This window comes from Phialemonium atrogriseum (genome assembly GCF_030411735.1).
Source record: "Phialemonium atrogriseum strain 8032-3 unplaced genomic scaffold QBC33scaffold_2, whole genome shotgun sequence".
NCBI lineage: Eukaryota > Fungi > Ascomycota > Sordariomycetes > Cephalothecales > Cephalothecaceae > Phialemonium > Phialemonium atrogriseum.
Genome location: NW_026848139.1, coordinates 934,473 through 950,964, shown reverse-complemented (window position 1 = coordinate 950,964; position 16,492 = coordinate 934,473). Strand labels below are relative to the sequence as shown.

Sequence of the window (16,492 nt, the reverse complement as noted above, 5' to 3'; positions counted from 1 at the left end):
TTATCGCCAGTTCTAGACCACAGGCAGACCCGAGGCCATGATGAGAGGCGGCATCATTTAGCTTGACGTGGCGTCATTTTTTGGCTTACCCTTCCGAGCGGAGCCCGAACCAGGCCGCGCCAGAGATGCTAACCGATTAAGAAACGCCAGAATCAACACTACACCCAGAAGGCTTGGGAGCTCCATAAAACATGTCTGAGCCCGATCAGTTCTGTCCCGGACTTTCTCTCCTCCATTTCTCCAGCCACTCCAGCCAAGAGCTCCAAGCCCACTACCTTATCCATTAGCTTAGAGGTTCCTGGCGAATTGCGAGTCGCGGATGGCGGGAGAAGGTCGTCTTACCGGCCATCTGTCCCGAACCCCACCCACCAGGAGGCTCAGCAGGACGGGGGCTTAGGCCCAGCTTAGGCCCACCATCAGGCATGGGGCGGTGGAATTGGCCCATGTTTGTGTGTTTGTGGGCGATAGTGGGCGATGACTTCCAGAGTAGCGGAAAGTCTGAATGAACGCTTGGGATATACCAGCGTCTGGGCCTTCCTCAGAGGTACAGTGCAATATAGAGGTACGTGGAGGAGGGCTCCTTGCCACCCCTATCTCGTCGACATGACATCCCATCTTCGGATAACATCCCATCTTTGGCCGGCGGTTTCCGCGAGGGATGTCTCTCACGCCGCCCAGGGCCGAGACTAACCTTTGCGCAATCGTTCTGGAAGAGGATGATATGATATGGCCCCATGTCTATGTACCCGGGTACCTTATTACGACTTGTCGCCTTGGCCAAACCAACGTGTGCCGGTCCTGCATTGGCGTTGCCTGTCTGTCAACCAATGAGCCAAACTGAGCAGTCGACTGTACATCCGTATTATGCAGAGACTGGAAACTGCCATATCACTCTCGGGACCAAGTGCTTTACCTAGCTTGCCTAGGTGGCTACCTAAGCGCTAGTCATGCCCCGCTCCATCCATCGCCGATCCGTCGCCCCGGATGCGGGTTTGCTGGGCCTTCCGTCGCTTGCCGGCCGACCCGGAATGCCTTGCGATTCTCGGCTATGTCGGGGGCAGGGTGCAATCTCGCAAACATGACCAGGCTATGCTCATTAATATGGGTCTGTCAATTTAGAAGTCGTCGGTGTTGATATGGCGCTGTAGGGTGATTTCAGGCTGTGCATTGGAGGAATGAATGTGGGAAGTAGCGAGTATATCCGTGGTTGTGATGAGGACCGAGGACGAGGAGTCTGGGAATATTTTTGTCAAGGGAGCTGGGGAGGTCCTGGCTGTTCGTGCCATTCATTGGTGACAAATCGGTTCAGACGCTGGACCAACCAGAGCACACCCAACCATACGGTCCCTGTCGAATCCGAAAATCTCGGGCGTCAAGGGTGCCTGAAAATCTAGATCCTCGATTCATCTGCACCGCAAAGCTGGCAAAGAAACAATGTCTATTGACTATTCGTATTTTTGATCCACGTCCACCACATATTCCGGAAATTCTAACAGACTTGACAACCATATTTCATCCTGCAAAGTTGAAAGTCCGCAAACCCCGAGTGCGGCCAACTCCGGAGAGGTGGCCGAGGTGAGTAGCCACAGCGAGAGACAGGCGTAATGGAGGGAAATGCCATTCGGCGGAGGAGCGGGAGAAGCGAAGCGGCGCCTCCTAATCTTCCTCATCGCCGCCTCCGGCAGCGACCCCTTTCTCCTCGCCTTGTTCGACGGGAGCGGCAACGGCAGCCTTGGCCGCTGCCTTAGTGGGCAGGCCATTGCCAACTTGTTCGGCTCCCTCCCCGCCCTCTTCATCTTCGGCCACATCTTCCTCCTCGTCGTCGTCGATATCTTCTTCTTCTATCTCCTCTTCCTCCTCATGCTCACCATTCTTCTCGCCATTCTTCTTGCCATTCGAGACATTGACAGGCTTGCCAGGCGCGATACCGGATGGGGCGGTCTTCAGTTTCTTCTTGGGCGGGGCGTTGTCTGCTTTGTCTATGATCATTCGTCAGCAAGGGAACGATGTTATGATGGTACAAGAAAAAGGAGCAGCTGCAACGAGGGCACATTTCGACAAACGTGCTGAGCTTATCATCTCCATAGATGCATAATCGGGTATCATGTCTGATAGTTTGCGGATGAAGGGACGAAGGGGATGTCAAGGACTTTGTCTTACCTGGCACTCCATTTCCTTCGTCTTCGCCCTCCTCATCAGACGCCTCTTCTACGTCCTCGTCCTCGTCGTCATCAACAACATCTTCTTCGTCATCCGAAATATACCTGTTCGCAGTCGATCAGCGCCTCATGTCTTGACTTTCGGATATAGGTTTTGGGGTTTCGAGACGGAAACCCCGAGAGAGTGGACATCGTTGACGACGGTGACCATGGGCAGAGTTGCCGACGGCCAACAAAGTACTTGCGCTGGAACACACAGCTGGAGGAGCCGAACACGGATTTCTCGGGCGTTGTCGCACCAAGTTGGCGACGCAGGTGATGTGTTCTGAGCACTGGCGATAACAAGAGTGCGACTTACTCTTCTTCTTCCTCAGATCCACTAGGGAGGGAGACAAGCTCCTCCTCCTCAACCTGCTTTCTCTTGCGGCTAGACATTGTGATACAGGAGGCGGATTGGGGTCAATTGACCAAAAGACAGTCTGTCCGGAGGTGTATTTTGGCTGGTTTGGATGCCTGGGCGTTGCAGAATGATGGGGATGAAAAGGGGGAAGGAGAGGAAAGGCTGCGAGGAATGGGAAGATTCGGGGGGTGGCGGGAGTGCAAAGGCAGGCAGCTCCAGCAAAAAGGTACGTACCTCTGTGAGAAGCAGGGCAGGAGGATAAAGCGGTGGGCGGAAGGGGGGGAGCTCACCTCAAAGTTCTGTTGCTGGTGAGGGGTCAATCGAGACCTCAGGCAACCACCATCGCCGCCAACAACGGACAGTGGAGGCGGAAACTGGGGGGGCCGGACAAAGCAAGCAAGCTGTGTGGAACTTGGATCGTTTCCTGGCTCTAGCTGGCCCGGACTCGAGTCTGCGAGGGAGCTCGGACCTCTACTGGCCTGTTTGTACTGCATAGTAGTTGGCCAATCATCCCTGGCAAATCTCCACCTATTTACCTACCTTAGTGCAATGCAACGCACCTATTTCGAGCTTATTCGAAAGCATGGCGCAAAGCAAGATCAGAGCTAACGTCATCGGAATGTCTCGAAGTGCCGTCTGGGAAAGAGCCAGCATAGAGCGACGAAATTGAACGGACCACGCCCTTCTCAGCTGAAAATCAAAGTTGCTTGACTACCTACGGCATAGCATACTCGACTTGGGATTGAATTGGAATTCCTCAGTTTGTTTACCGATGTTGCCGAGGATCGCTGGAAGGAAAAGTGGACAGCTAAGACACGGGTGGTAAGACACGGCTGGAGAAATGATGCGGAGGATGGCAAACAACGTTGCCCACCTACCTAGCTGCCTTCTAACTATCATCCGCCATGTCCTCTCGACGCGGTTGCAATGACGCGTTGCTGCTACTGCAACACCCCGCGCGCCAATCCAACCCAGCGTTGCTTCACCCAGTTTTCGGCACGCGTTGAGATGGCGAACTATCGATGGTGCAATCAAATTGAAATGAAGCCCAATTCTTGCCGTGTGTGATGCTGCGTGCAATGGAAAAGATGCTGGCGGAGCCTCCGTTGGGCCACGAGTGGGAGGGATAATTGCTTGCAACAGAGAAACGTACATAACGAGTTAGAACATGCTTAATTCTGATTTCTAGTGGTACGCCAGAGAAATAGCACGTTTCTTCTTCGACATGGGGTACTATGAACGGAAAAAAAATAGGAGGAAAAAGGAAAAGGGGTGATGAGGAGAGTCAAGTCGGGTCACATCCTGGGACCGGGACCTGAAGGAGGAAAGACAATCGCAATTAATCCAGTGCTTCTATGCTGGTACTGTGGACACTTGACAGAGTGCCAAGTGCGGGCTAGCCCGCTCAGGGCAGCAGCAGCTTTCGTGAACCGCAGGGATGAGCTGCTAGCTTGACCCGGATTTCCCACTGTTCCAGGGCTGACCACGATGGTGGGTGTGACACTGCGACTCCCTTTTTGCTGGCATTTTGGCCTCTCTCGCCAATCTTATGTACCACATGCTACACTGCTATACAACCCTTTTTGGAGATGAAATGTAGCGTTTTGGCTTCATCTTTCCGGGCAGACCTGCTGTGGAACCTGGGCACATAATGGGGGAGTTGGGGGGGAGGGAGTTCACCTGGCATTTCTGTATATCACATACACCTGCAGAGTACAGATTACTGACACCGATAACATAACTCCGAGCCGACAATACATAGATGCTTGGTCTTGGTGCAGGGTAGGGCAGAGAGGTATTTGCTGTGGCACGTCTGTCACTCCAGAAAATTACAGGGAATACCAGGTTGTGCGTTTGAACTTTTGAAGCGTGTCTTACCATGACCCACTCTCGCTCAGACTCCCATGTCGCGCTCTGGGACCGGTTCCGAAGATTGTTGATCCACTGAGACACTAATAATAATAAGCAATGTTGGGAAAAAAACAAGATGAAAAATAAAACAAAAACAAAAACAGCAAGTAAACAAGAAATAAAGCAAGCCCTCGCGAAGCTTCCACCCCCAAGACGGAAGCAGCTATGGCTGACTCGTCCGCAGACGAGTCTCGCAGCTGCTCCGGGTTTGCCAATGCAATGCATCACCGCGATGCAAAACATCGGGAGCTTGGCCTTGACCCTTCCGTCTTCCGTGCGAGACCACAACAACTTCAAATATTGCAACATGAACAACCTCAGCCCGACCCTTTCGAGTTGAAACCCAGCACAGGCGAGGCCTCGGATTTGGCCCACCACAACGCCGACCACCACACACAACAGGCAGATTTCAGGTCTGGCAATGACTTCGTGCCTATGTTGCCTTCAACCGGATCCGTCCCGCAGCTGCCTGCGCTCTCCTTTCCGACAATATCTCCTCGATGGGATTCACTCCCAAACAACAATCCCGCCATCACGCACAAAGAACCCGTCTCGACGACAAACTTGACAGGAAGACCGCCCCAGCTGTCGCCTTTCCCTGGTCTCTCCTCCCATCCCCCGTTCTCCCCGGATCCGCTTCAACGAGATTCTCCGAGCCCCTCAATCCGGCAGTTCCCAGAATTCGACAGCAGCTATGAAGCCAATCACCGACCGCTAGGCCCGACAATCTCATCAAAACCGTACCCGATTGACCCCTATGCAGGGACGGCCGCCGATGTCAACATGGCAGTGGGAAACTTCTCCCGCCCTCGGAAGCCGAGCGTCAGACAAGCAAATAAGGATCTACCCCAGTCACGACAGAGAACAATTACCATTCCCCAGCCCGATCCGACAGGTCTCGACCTACCCTCCTCTAACAATGTCTCCCCGAATCCTAGCATACAACAGACCGGATGGCCCCGTGGACGGGGCCTTTCCGCTTCATCGGCCAGGTCCACGAACACCTTTTCCTCCCTTCCACACCGACCGTCAAACGACCACATCAACAGCGCCTACCGAGCCGGGTCCCTCCGACTCCCCAATCCATCTACAAATCTCGCAAGGCCCCCCGTGTCCTTCAACAACGGCAACGGTTCCATGCACAGCAGAGAAGCTCCACCTTGGGTGGCAACGGGAAACGACGAACTCCGGTCCAGTTTCAGATCACAATTGACGTCTTCGACAACGCAGGGGACGCTATTCACTGCTACTGGCACTGAACGGAGCAGCGTTCTGACGAAAACGAGCAGTCTCACCGAGTCCTCAATGCTCAACGGCTATGCCCCGGCTGGTACCTCGGTGGACGAAGGACTCAGCGTGGAGGATGTCATGGGGATGTATGAGCAGGGCTTCGGGGATGATTCTGATGACGGGGAGGACGACCCGGGCCTCGGCAGGCGGAAGTTTGGAGATGATGAGAATGACACTCGGGAGATCGACGTTGGCGTCAGCTATGATGAATCGCGGCCGGAAACTGGGAATTCGGAATCAAGCAGGATAGGAAACAAGACGCTGGACGCCATGAGCGACACCTCCCGCGTGGACGGAGCACTGGACATATCGAACTCGAACTCGAACTGGGGACGATTTGACGCCCGAGACTCGCCACGCGGGTTTAGGTCGCCTGGTTTCCCCAGTTCATTACCAAAGGATGTCGGATTCGCTCTGGCAACCGCGGCGCTTGGGGGGGGCGGGCAGGAAAGTGGGAATCTGGAGAGTGCCGCAAAGGGGAATCATGATCTGGCCAGGACGCTGGGAGGAGACGACCAACCGATAGTGCCGCAACTTGGATCCGGGGAGTCCACGGCCCCCTCGATGCATCCCCAACCACCTTCCCCAACCGCCAACACCCCGGTCCAACCGTCGGCATCTCGATCTCCGACATCTTCGCCACCCTACCAAGTACCCGAAGAACCCGTGGAAGATCCGGCGGACCGTGACAGATATGGCTTCCGTAAGGCGAATGCGTATATCACTCGGGAACAATACGACACGTGGGATTCGTCCTATAGTGACTATCTCGCTCGGAGGAGAAAGAAATGGGTCGCATATCTCAAGGACAGCTCCTTAATGACCGAGAACCCAAATCGGTTTCCACCCCGGAATGCTAAAACGAAGCGTTTCATCCGCAAGGGTGTCCCGCCGGACTGGAGAGGCGCTGCATGGTTCTACTACGCCGGTGGTCCAGCTATTCTAGCTAAGCACGGCGGCGTCTACGATCAGCTTGTGAGACGCGCTGGCCTGGAAGCCAGGGGGAAGGGCGGGGCTCAATGGGAGAAGAGCGAGTTGAAGCAGCTGATTATCGAGGATATCGAGAAAGACCTTCATCGGACATTTCCCGACAACACGAAGTTCAAGCCGGCCCGTTATGCGAAACCACCTCAAGAGCCCCCTTTGTCGATGGCCAACAGTGAGGCAGCCCTCACAAACCCGTCTCCCGACCAAGCCTCCACAGCCGATGGCCCCCGGGAGACGGAAATCATCTCTTCGCTTCGCCGCGTACTATACGCGTTCGCCCTTTACAACCCCCGAATTGGCTACTGTCAGTCGCTCAACTTCCTCGCCGGCTTACTCCTCCTCTTCGTCGACGGCGAGGAGCAGGCCTTCTGGTTGCTCAACGTCATCACCAGGGTGTATCTCCCGGGGACTCACGAGATGAGCCTCGAGGGCTCCAAGATTGATCTAGCCGTCTTCATGGCCGCGCTCCAAGACGCGCTCCCCAGCGTCTGGAAACAGATCGCCGGAGACGAGGCCGAAGGAATGGGAAAGCCGACCTGGAAGACGAGGGGAAAGCGGGCCAAGGGAGTGGCTTCGGCTTCGGCGTCTCCGGGTGGAGGCAACGACAGCTCGCCCGTCGACCCGAATCGTCTGCCATCCATCACGCTCTGCATGACAGCCTGGTTCATGTCATGCTTCATCGGGACGCTCCCGATGGAGACCGTCCTCAGGGTGTGGGACATATTCTTCTACGAGGGATCCCGCACCCTCTTCCGCGTGGCGCTGACCATCTTCAAGGTCGGCGAGTCGGAGATCAAGTCGGTGGCCGACCCGATGGAGATGTTTGGCGTGGTGCAGTCCCTGCCCCGGCGGCTGCTCGACTGCAACGCCCTGATGGAGGCGTGCTACAAGCGGCGCAACGGGATCGGGCACCTCAGCCAGGAGGCCGTCGACGAGCGGAGGCAGGAGCGGAGGGCCGGGATCCGGACGTGGAGGGCCGAGCAGGAGAGGGCCAGCGCGAGCCCCACCCAGGATCCCGACCCGCTCGGGGCAGGAGCGGCGGCGGCCGGCCTGGACCTGGCCGCCCACTTCGCCGACATTGACGTCCGGCGCAAGGGGACCCTGTTCGGCAGGCGCAAGGATCGGGAAAAGGCCAGGGCCGCTGAGGTGATGTAGGGAGAACCCCGCGGGCCTGATCGGACCTAATCTCGATTCGTTTTGCCTGCCAGGAGTTTTTTTTCTTTTCCTTGTGTGTGGCTAGCCTCTTGGGCTTCCAGTTTACTTCACCACCTGTTGTTCCCTTTGTAATGAGTGATAAATCCACGTTTCTCATCGTGGTACGTTTTGTTCTATCGTCGCCATGTCTTGGCAAATATTTTGCATGATGATTGATGGCTTTAGGAAAGGGGCGGCTGTTGCATTGGGAGCAATGATTTTCTTTTCTATTTAAAGCTGCGCTTTTGGGGGGCATCGCACGAGAAAGCATCATGACGGATGGTGGCTTTGGCTTTCGGTCTGGGGAGACCCTGTCTCTTCAAGCGACAATCATGAGGTGAACGGAAAAGGTTTACGGCGAACTATGATAGGATAGATGGGCTGGGAGGGAAAGTTAATGTATTGTATACTACCCATTCAGCAAGGCGAGAGAATTTCGAAGGACATGCTTATTTCAGCCACAAGGTCCCATCCGCATAGCTCAAGCTACCTAGGTACCTTTCCTGCCGCTCTAGTACATGGGAATAGAGTTGAGTGAGGCTCAACTCGACAGGTTCGTGGTCCAACTTTCTCTCTCACTGACATGGCTAGAGGTAGGCTGCCACAACAAAATACTTTGAACGAGACCAGCGAGCTAGAAGGGAGAAAGGACAACAAGATTTGATTTGGAGGGGAAACAGAACAACCCCTTGTCACTGACATTCCACGATTGGAACTGGAAGCGGGTTCCGAGCCGTTAGATTCCGAAACGGTACATGAGCACAAGGATCGGGGCGGTCCCCTGTGTTGGAGTGAGAAGGCAGTTTATTCGTGTAGAGCTTGCGAATATCCCCTCAGGTAGAATGCCATGCCCCAAAAGCAACCATATGCAGTGCATGCGGTCCTCTGTATGTACATACATACAATGTGCCTCGTAAGGCCAACCACCACATATCCAGGGGAATCACCAAAATGAGACAGTCCAGGTCCTGAGAATGATGGAACTTGCTCCTCACTGCCGGGTTGGTAGCGGTGATGGATAACCCCTCAACCCCGGGCCAAGTCTCCGCAGTTCCGCCCGAACGCCTTCTTCTCCCTTAGAACGAGCCCCTCCCCGCCTCCCCTTTCTTCATCCCTAGGGGGCCCGGGTCGTCGTCTCCTTGGCGGCGGCGGCAAACGAAGGCGGGCCCCTGGCGTACTTCGCCGTGTGGGCGCGGGCGTTCTTGTCGAACTGGGCGCGGTCGCGCTTGTACTCGTCGGCGATGTGGTTCTCGAGCGGGTCGTCGGGCTGCGGCTCGGCGAGCAGGGCGCGGACGGCCTCGAGCACGCCGAGCATCTTGCTGGCGGGCTTCCAGTTCTCGGCCTTGAGCACGCCCAGGCAGATGCTGCCCAGGCTGTCGTTGGTCACGTTGGGGTGGTAGACGCGCGTCGAGAAGCGCACCGTCGGCGCCTTGAACGGGTACTCGGCCGGCAGCGTCACCACGAGCCCGAACGTGCCGCCCGCGTACGCCGTGCCCGGCGGGCCCGAGATCGTCACGTGCCAGCGGTGCACGTCCGAGTCGTTGGGTAGGGCGACTGATATGCCCTCCGGCGGGTTGTTCATGCACTCGGCTAGCTCCTGGGGGTTGGGCGCGGTCGACCTGTCAGCTATTTTCCCTCGTTTCGTTTTCGGGAGCGTGTTGGTCTGGGAGGTATGGGGAGCTGCGGGGCGGAGCAGGCTTCCCGACCGAGGGAGCTCTTACCTTGGTGATTCGTTTCTGGGAAGCCATTGCTTTGATATTCGGTTGGATGCGGCGAGTTTGGTGGCTGAAGTGGGATTCTGTCACACTCGTGTGCTGCTATCCTGTGCTATGCTGCGGTGATCAAGCCTCGTTTTCGGGCTGGACTGGGAACGAAAGCCGAGAGAAATTACGATCTACGCATGCTGGCTAGGTTGAGAAACTTCTGAAAGAACCGAGTGAAATAATTGTCGGTACCTTGCTGTCTTGATACCTTGCTGTCTTGATACCTTGGTGCCTGCTTGGTGAAAGCCTTCAAGGTGCGGGGCTGTACATGTACGGACGTAGGAGTGATGGCATTGCCAGGTCGTATTCACCTAAGTAACCCGTCCCCACTAAGGCAGACAAGCATACCCCCAATTTGGCACCTACGTCACTTTACAGGGATAAGGTAGTATGGATATGGAATGGTACCTGATTGTTTGGTAGGTACCTATCCATTATTTCGATTGTTTTGCATGATACACAACCCAAGGCCCCTTTCTTTGAGATACAAAGGTTACACTGTAGGTAATATACAGAATAGTCTGTACAAGAGTATGTCAAGCCATACTCCAAGCCATACTCAAAACGCCATTGCTTGTTGTTTACTTGGAAACCATTCCCCGATCCAGCTCCTCGTCAGGGGTTATTCAACTACCATGGAGCTAGCTGCCCATGTCAATACCATCCCCCATCACTGCTCAGCAGGGGGCGATCCCGCCTCACCAGCGGGAGAACTGGGCTCCGAACCCGTGCTCTCCACCTCGGTGTCTTGGCCCGACACGAGCCCAACATCCACACTCCTCCTAAGATTCGGGAAGAGTAGTGCCGGCGGCGGGCCGTCGTCGTCGTAGTCAGCCGGCACATCACTAAGGTCGCTCTCGTCGTCCGCCGAGTCATGCACGCTCCCTGGAACGCTGGAGATATCACTGCCCGCCTCCTCGTGCCCCAGCTTTCCGTCTCCATTCCCGGCGGCTGCCTCGTCACCCGCGCCGCCCTCCTTCATCTCCACGTCGTCGTCCTCGGCGTGCGCGACGTCGTCACCGCCGTCGCTCTCCGCGTCCTCCTCCGCCTCGGCGTTTGGCGTGTCGTTCTTCCCGCCGGACGTGGATCCCCGCCGGGATTTGCTGCCGTGGCCGTTCGCCCCTGCTTTCGACGGTCCCTCCGCTGCTCGCTGGACAGCTTGGTCTGCCTTCCGCAGTATGTCTGGCTTCCTAACCCCGGCTCTGCGCGCCCTCGGCGCCGGGTCGCCCGTCGACGACAGTTGCTTCTCCATTTTCTCCGGCTGTTCTGAGACCGCCCTAAGAGAGCCAAGCGTGGTGGTGGGTTCCTTCACCCTCTCGATGTTGCCGTTGACTGGGAGACCCCCGCCCTGCTGCCTGCCTCGTTCATCGTCGTCTTTGCCGTGCTCGGGTTCCGGATCCGGGAACTGGGGCCTGACATCGACGTAGAGCGACGAATAGCAGTCGGCGATTAGGTCGTCGATCGGCGTAGCCTTCATCAGATTCCCGTTCAGCTTCTTCAGCTCGATCGCATCCCTCATGGCGCCGAGAACGGGATGATCCTGTGCATCCGGGCGCCCCACCCACTCGTTGACCGCCTCGGCGCCGACGTCGAACTCTTCCTGGGACACGCTCTTAAACACGTCATCCTCGGTCAAGGGGATATGGTATGACTGCCGTAGCAATTTCAGATATTCCATGACACACGATTGCCACAGATCATTGAAATGGTAGAAGTCAGCACCCTTTTTGCGAATTCGGCGCAGGAGCGCCTCCATGTTGGCCCGGTCATTCATAACGACAAGCAAGCCAACCATGAGGCGCACGTATCTCTCGGTGTACACGTGGTGACGGCCGGGCCGCTCGGCATCGCATTTCCAGACGTTCATGACCATCGTCTTTGTGAACATGCCCTCGCGGAGGACGGTAAAGGCCGCCTTGGCGGAGACATAGCCGCCGCCGTTGCCCCGGCCGGGCGGCTCGCTGTCCGGGCTATTGTCGTCGTTCTCAAGGAGGATGCGCGCGTGGCGGATGACCAATCGATGCTGCCAATTGGACTTGTCCTTGTCGCGCAGATGCCGTATGGATCTGACCACATAGGCTTCCCAGTCATCACCATCCTTAATGGTCACATCCAAGCCCGGTTGGAGGGCGTAGGGCTGCCGCTGCAGGATATCGGCTCCCTCTTGTGCCGCCAAGTACCCTCGCGTGACCAGTTTGTAGATGACAGAGAGGATCTTGTAATGCGGTTCGAGGATGGGATCCTGCCCATGCCGCGGCTTGGGAAGCGCTGAGACGACCTCGACTGACTTTTCAAGGGCTCTAACGACTGTCTCAACCGAGGGCCGGCTGACGCTGTCCTTGTGGTCAAGGGCCTCTACGGGCTTCTGGAACATCTTCCACAGGCATTTGGCGAGCATGTACGGGTTCTTCCAGTCCTTGGGCTTCCCGGCCATTGCTCGCCTGAACAAGCCCGCAGCGTACTTCCAGACCTTGTAATCCGTCATCTGCTCGTGCAAGACCTTCTTGTAGGTTCCGGCGCCCATGTTCTCGATAAAAAACCGCTCTTGGTCGGCATGCTGGAAGGGCTCCATTGCGAAAGGTTCTCGGCTCGAAGCATAGAGTCTCATGCCGAATTTATGGTAGAGTTCGCAGAGCGCCTCCTCGCCGTCCTCGGTGGAACCGGTTGCTGATGACTCGGGGTCCCACGAGTGCGAATGCGACAAGGCAAGGGTATAGCAATGAATCGCATTCCGCTGGAACTTGACAAGCTCGGCGCGGTCCTTGTTCATCTTGTCCGCCGTCCACAGCACTGCTTCGTCGAGTTCGTAATCGAAGCACTCGGCAAGTCGAAACCATGCATCCCAGCGGTCCGGGGTGAACTGCAACTGCAGCCGGAGGAAGGTGGCGCCTATCCGTAGATCATCTGTCGCCCCTGGCGTCTGCCGCCTGTTGAGGTCGACACCCTTGAACTTGGTGAGGGCGAACATGCCCAACAGAAAGAACCAGCCATGCTTTGCCAGGGTGCTCTCGGGCGTGTTGACGGTTACGGCGTCGAGGGCGACATTGCCGGTCAAGGCTTGGTAGAGGCGTAGAGGGTGGATGGGCTTTTTCAGATACTCGGTGAAGTTGCGGAGGTTGTGAATCATCTGTGGCGTGGATTTGGTCGACCCGATAGCCTGCTGCATATGGTCTATAGTGTTCTTGAGATCGGATTTTAGGAGGTCCTTCATCGACATGCGGTTCGCCATGACGGCTATCTTTTCGACCAGCGTCATGGCGTGTCGCTTTTCGAGCTTCTCAGGTGGACAGCCATGGTCCTGAACTTCCCAGCCCAGCTTCAGGCCGTGAAGGTCGTAGAGTACTTGGTCGAGGTAATCCTCCCAGTTCTCCATATTCTTCTGTTTCAAGAGCTCGACGCGCATCATCTTCAAGAAGACCTTGTTGACGGCCTTGCAGCATTTGCGCAGACCCAGGACTTGATGTACAGCTGCGAGGTAATCGGCCAGTTCGGTTTCGGGCTTGGGAAAGCTAGCCCTGTTCTGGCTGATGGCGACCTTGAGAACCGTGTATTGCAGGGACCAGGTCCTGACTTGCATATCCTGGAGTTTGTTGAGGAAGGACGTGTACGTTGGGCTGGTCACCAGAGGCTGCGTCATTCCAATACGAACCTCGTCGTCGAGCATGGCAGCTGTGTGCAGCAGGCAGCTCAGTCTCGCCAGTGCAGACGAGGTTGATTTGAGGTGAGCCTCATCAATGACATCGAATGCACTGTTATCGTTCAGCGCCAGGTCGAGTGCTTGGATGACAAGGTCGTCCAGTGACTTGAGCATCGTGACCAAAAGTGTCCTCCTCGAGTCTGGCGGGGTGCTTAGGTAGGCATCGCGGTCGAAGTCAGCAAGTACCATTTCAATGCTTCTAAGGTAGCATGAGAATTGCTTAGTCGTGTACTCGATCTTCCCGTACGCCTCTCCGAGCCTGGTCCAGAGGAATAGCCGGAGGTCGGTGTTGCTGTTCTCGATAAACTTCCACAGGTCGCGCAGCCCCTGGCTTGCACACTCTGTGATTGGCACCTTGCCGTCTTTCCGCCCTGCCCCGTCGGAGCCGTCATCATGAATCTCAGTTTGGCCGGTGCTGCCAACGTAGACTGATTCGGGGTTCAAGACCGGCTCAAGCGTATCGACGACCGAGACAGGCTCACCCATGTCTTCCTGGAAGAGGCCTAGGAAGAAGTCCATGGTTGTCAGCTTAGATATCTCTCTGTCTGCGGCAGTGGCAGAGATTTCAGGCATAACTGCGTTATTCGGCAGCGTGATATCATGGTCGGCGCCTGAAAGCTCGTCCCGAAGGCAATCCCAACAGGCTAAGGTGTGGTCCCGCGCAACGCCCTCAGAAAGGGATGTGGAAAAGACGGCAGCCCAGAGGAAGCGAACGGTCACGTCGTCTTCGGCCTCGCGAACGCGGCTTCTAATCGCCTCGGCGGCCATGCGCATCCATCTACCCAGGCGTCCCCTTGTCTCCACCCGGGTGGCATACTCCACCACGCTGTTCGGATTCGTGATGCGCTGGTACACATCAAGATGTAGCTCAAAGAGCATCTGGGCCACCGAGACAAGTTCCTCTGAGGTATTGTTCGTGCTTGCTTTCCTTTGGTCGTGCCGGAGTTCATATGAGATCCCGTCATAAATGGCGTCGTCTAAACGGCAGATAACTTGCACCACAGCAGTCTTCATTTGATCTGACCATTTGAACGCGGTGTAGGTCTGCGTCACAGCCTTGACCCATTCGTGGGCAATGTCGTGTATGGTATGCCACCCTGCATTGATTCGGTCCACAAACGCCTTCAGGCCTCGGGTTTCGTCAAAAATGGGCGTCTCGACGGCGCGCTGCGAGCCGGACTTTGTGTGCTCGAGGAAGGCGGATAGTCCAAGTTGCGGGCTCTCCTTCTTATTCAGGAGAATCTTGGCGTTATTCTCATCGAAAGAGACTATCGACTCGCGCAAGTCAATGGCAGCTGGATTGCTAATCTTGGCGGTCCGCTCCTCGGATGCACATGTGTCCAGGATTTCAGCCATCCTATCCAGGGTAGCTCGATCCGTCACATCGAGATTCTCCAGCATGTTTTTCGTCATCTGGAACAGATTCTGGTCAGCAGCTTGAAATGGTTGCAGCTGGGTTGCAAGTCGGGTAGCTGGGTCCATCGCTTTCGCTTCCTCAACCGCAGTATCCCGCCGCCTGGTGCGTTTGATTCTCTTCGTATCGCCATTCTCATCTTCCGCTGCTTCCGGCAATCCAGCCGCGGATTGTGACCGTTTCCTGGATGGAAGTGACATGCTCCGCTCCTTGGGCTGTGGGTTCTCAGAAACCACCGGTGTCTCTACGACCGGTTCTGATGGCGAGGCGACCAACTCGGCTGCCTTATCGGGGGGTTCCTCAGCTTTCCGGCTCTCAGTCCTGGCGCCCGGCTTTCGAGGTTCGTCTGTGGCTTGTAGCTGTTGATCAATTTCCATTTGCTCATCTTGCCCCTGTTCAGACACGTCGGGGAGCTGGATACGGAGCGCCTCCCCAGACGGGCCATGTTCCGCAAGGAAGTGCACAAGTTCTAAGCCAAGCTCCGCCCAGGATAGGCTTGGGACGTCGATTGCTAGGCGGTGCTCAGTTGTCTCTTGCAAAGCGGGTTTCGGGATGGCAACACGCGAAGTAGGATCCGGTAGGAATGGAGCCGGGTCAAGATACCGCTCAAAGGCAGTGGGCAACTTTCGAGTCAAAAATGGCTTCATGATGGGGTGTGTTAGTGCCATGTCGTCGGAGAGGATTCCTAGCTGTTTTTTCAGCTGCTCTCCTGCAAACGCTTCGGCCAGGGACGGAGGTTCAACATCCACGACCGCAGGGTCATCATCAAGCTCGAGTGCCGCTTCCAAGCTATACCGGCTAATACGGGCGCTTTTGAGAAATGCCGCGACACGGGCGGTCTTTCTCCACAGTTCGGCATCCGATGGGTCGCGGTCTAGAGCAGCCGTGAAGGATCTGAGAGCATTCCTGGCCTCGTTAAGCACGCCTGGCTCCTCAAACACCGACACACTGTCGGCCCGAGATGTGCGAGCCTGGTGCTTGATGCGATCCAGAAGAAACCGACCGTGGTTCTTGTAGGCCAAGTATAGTGCCTGAGGCAAGCTGCTACCAAAGCCATCTCCATCACCTCCGGCCAGATCTAAGGGAGCTACGAAGCTTGACTCGAGGGCGAGCGGCGAATCCGGTTGTGTCTCAGTCCGGTCATACTCTGTCTTGCTCTCGGGGTACTTGAAAATATCGCACTCAAAGAGCGCATTGTAGGCATCGGAAGCTTCGTCGAAGAATCGGGGGCCTTGGGCGTGAAGCTTGAGGGCTGTCTGAAAGTGCTTTAAAGCATCGTCCACCTGTTCGGGCATGGCTTTGTGAGAAGGTCGCTTTCATACATAGCTGCGTAGTCTTAAGGTCCAGAAACGTACATGAAGCTCTCTGGTGGTATCGACCTCCTCGTCTACATTTTCTTCAGGCTCGAGGTTGATGGCCGAGAAAGCTGGCTACGCAAGGGTTAGCAAAAACAGCAGGTTGCCACGACGGGAGACTGACCATTCTCGACTCCTATCTCGGCATTCAAACGAATCTATAATTATTTGAATTTTGGAGCCCTTGGGACTAAGATGATTGCCTCTGCGCCGAGAATATGCGATGCCCAACGTCCATGGATTCTGGAGTTGAAAGGGAAAGTTAAACGCGCGTTAAGTTGCTTGAGACGCGATCCATCATGTCTCCACTTTTCTGACGGAA

At 56.0% G+C, this 16,492-nt stretch overlaps 5 protein-coding genes across 5 annotated transcripts; 1 reads left to right on the top strand and 4 right to left on the bottom strand.

Moving 5' to 3' along the window:
• Nucleotides 1–1,504: 1,504 nt before the first annotated feature.
• On the bottom strand, nucleotides 1,505–2,937 carry QBC33DRAFT_157895 (uncharacterized protein). Its single transcript, XM_060422217.1, has 3 exons — nucleotides 2,518–2,937; nucleotides 2,161–2,264; nucleotides 1,505–1,979 (listed from the first exon to the last, which is right to left on the bottom strand). Exons 1-3 carry the CDS (start codon nucleotides 2,592–2,594, stop codon nucleotides 1,657–1,659), a joined length of 504 nt encoding a protein of 167 aa, XP_060287812.1. The 5' UTR covers nucleotides 2,595–2,937; the 3' UTR covers nucleotides 1,505–1,656.
• On the bottom strand, nucleotides 2,554–3,917 carry QBC33DRAFT_157779 (uncharacterized protein). The gene is made up of 3 exons (XM_060422216.1): nucleotides 3,438–3,917; nucleotides 3,291–3,367; nucleotides 2,554–3,038 (listed from the first exon to the last, which is right to left on the bottom strand). Exons 1-3 carry the CDS (start codon nucleotides 3,712–3,714, stop codon nucleotides 2,619–2,621), a joined length of 774 nt encoding a protein of 257 aa, XP_060287811.1. The 5' UTR covers nucleotides 3,715–3,917; the 3' UTR covers nucleotides 2,554–2,618.
• A 718-nt stretch (nucleotides 3,918–4,635) lies between these two features.
• QBC33DRAFT_575543 (RabGAP/TBC) lies at nucleotides 4,636–7,902 on the top strand (the record flags this gene model as incomplete). The annotated part of the gene is made up of 2 exons (XM_060430839.1): nucleotides 4,636–4,744; nucleotides 5,042–7,902. The coding sequence occupies 2 exons, from the start codon at nucleotides 4,636–4,638 to the stop codon at nucleotides 7,900–7,902; spliced, it is 2,970 nt and encodes a 989-aa protein (XP_060287810.1).
• A 1,153-nt stretch (nucleotides 7,903–9,055) lies between these two features.
• QBC33DRAFT_511104 (ubiquitin-conjugating enzyme/RWD-like protein) lies at nucleotides 9,056–9,689 on the bottom strand (the record flags this gene model as incomplete). The annotated part of the gene is made up of 2 exons (XM_060425814.1): nucleotides 9,056–9,604; nucleotides 9,663–9,689. 2 exons carry the CDS (start codon nucleotides 9,687–9,689, stop codon nucleotides 9,056–9,058), a joined length of 576 nt encoding a protein of 191 aa, XP_060287809.1.
• A 404-nt stretch (nucleotides 9,690–10,093) lies between these two features.
• Nucleotides 10,094–16,453, bottom strand: QBC33DRAFT_524137 (histone transcription regulator 3). Its single transcript, XM_060426709.1, has 3 exons — nucleotides 16,295–16,453; nucleotides 16,171–16,245; nucleotides 10,094–16,098 (listed from the first exon to the last, which is right to left on the bottom strand). Exons 1-3 carry the CDS (start codon nucleotides 16,295–16,297, stop codon nucleotides 10,375–10,377), a joined length of 5,802 nt encoding a protein of 1,933 aa, XP_060287808.1. The 5' UTR covers nucleotides 16,298–16,453; the 3' UTR covers nucleotides 10,094–10,374.
• Nucleotides 16,454–16,492: the final 39 nt, after the last annotated feature.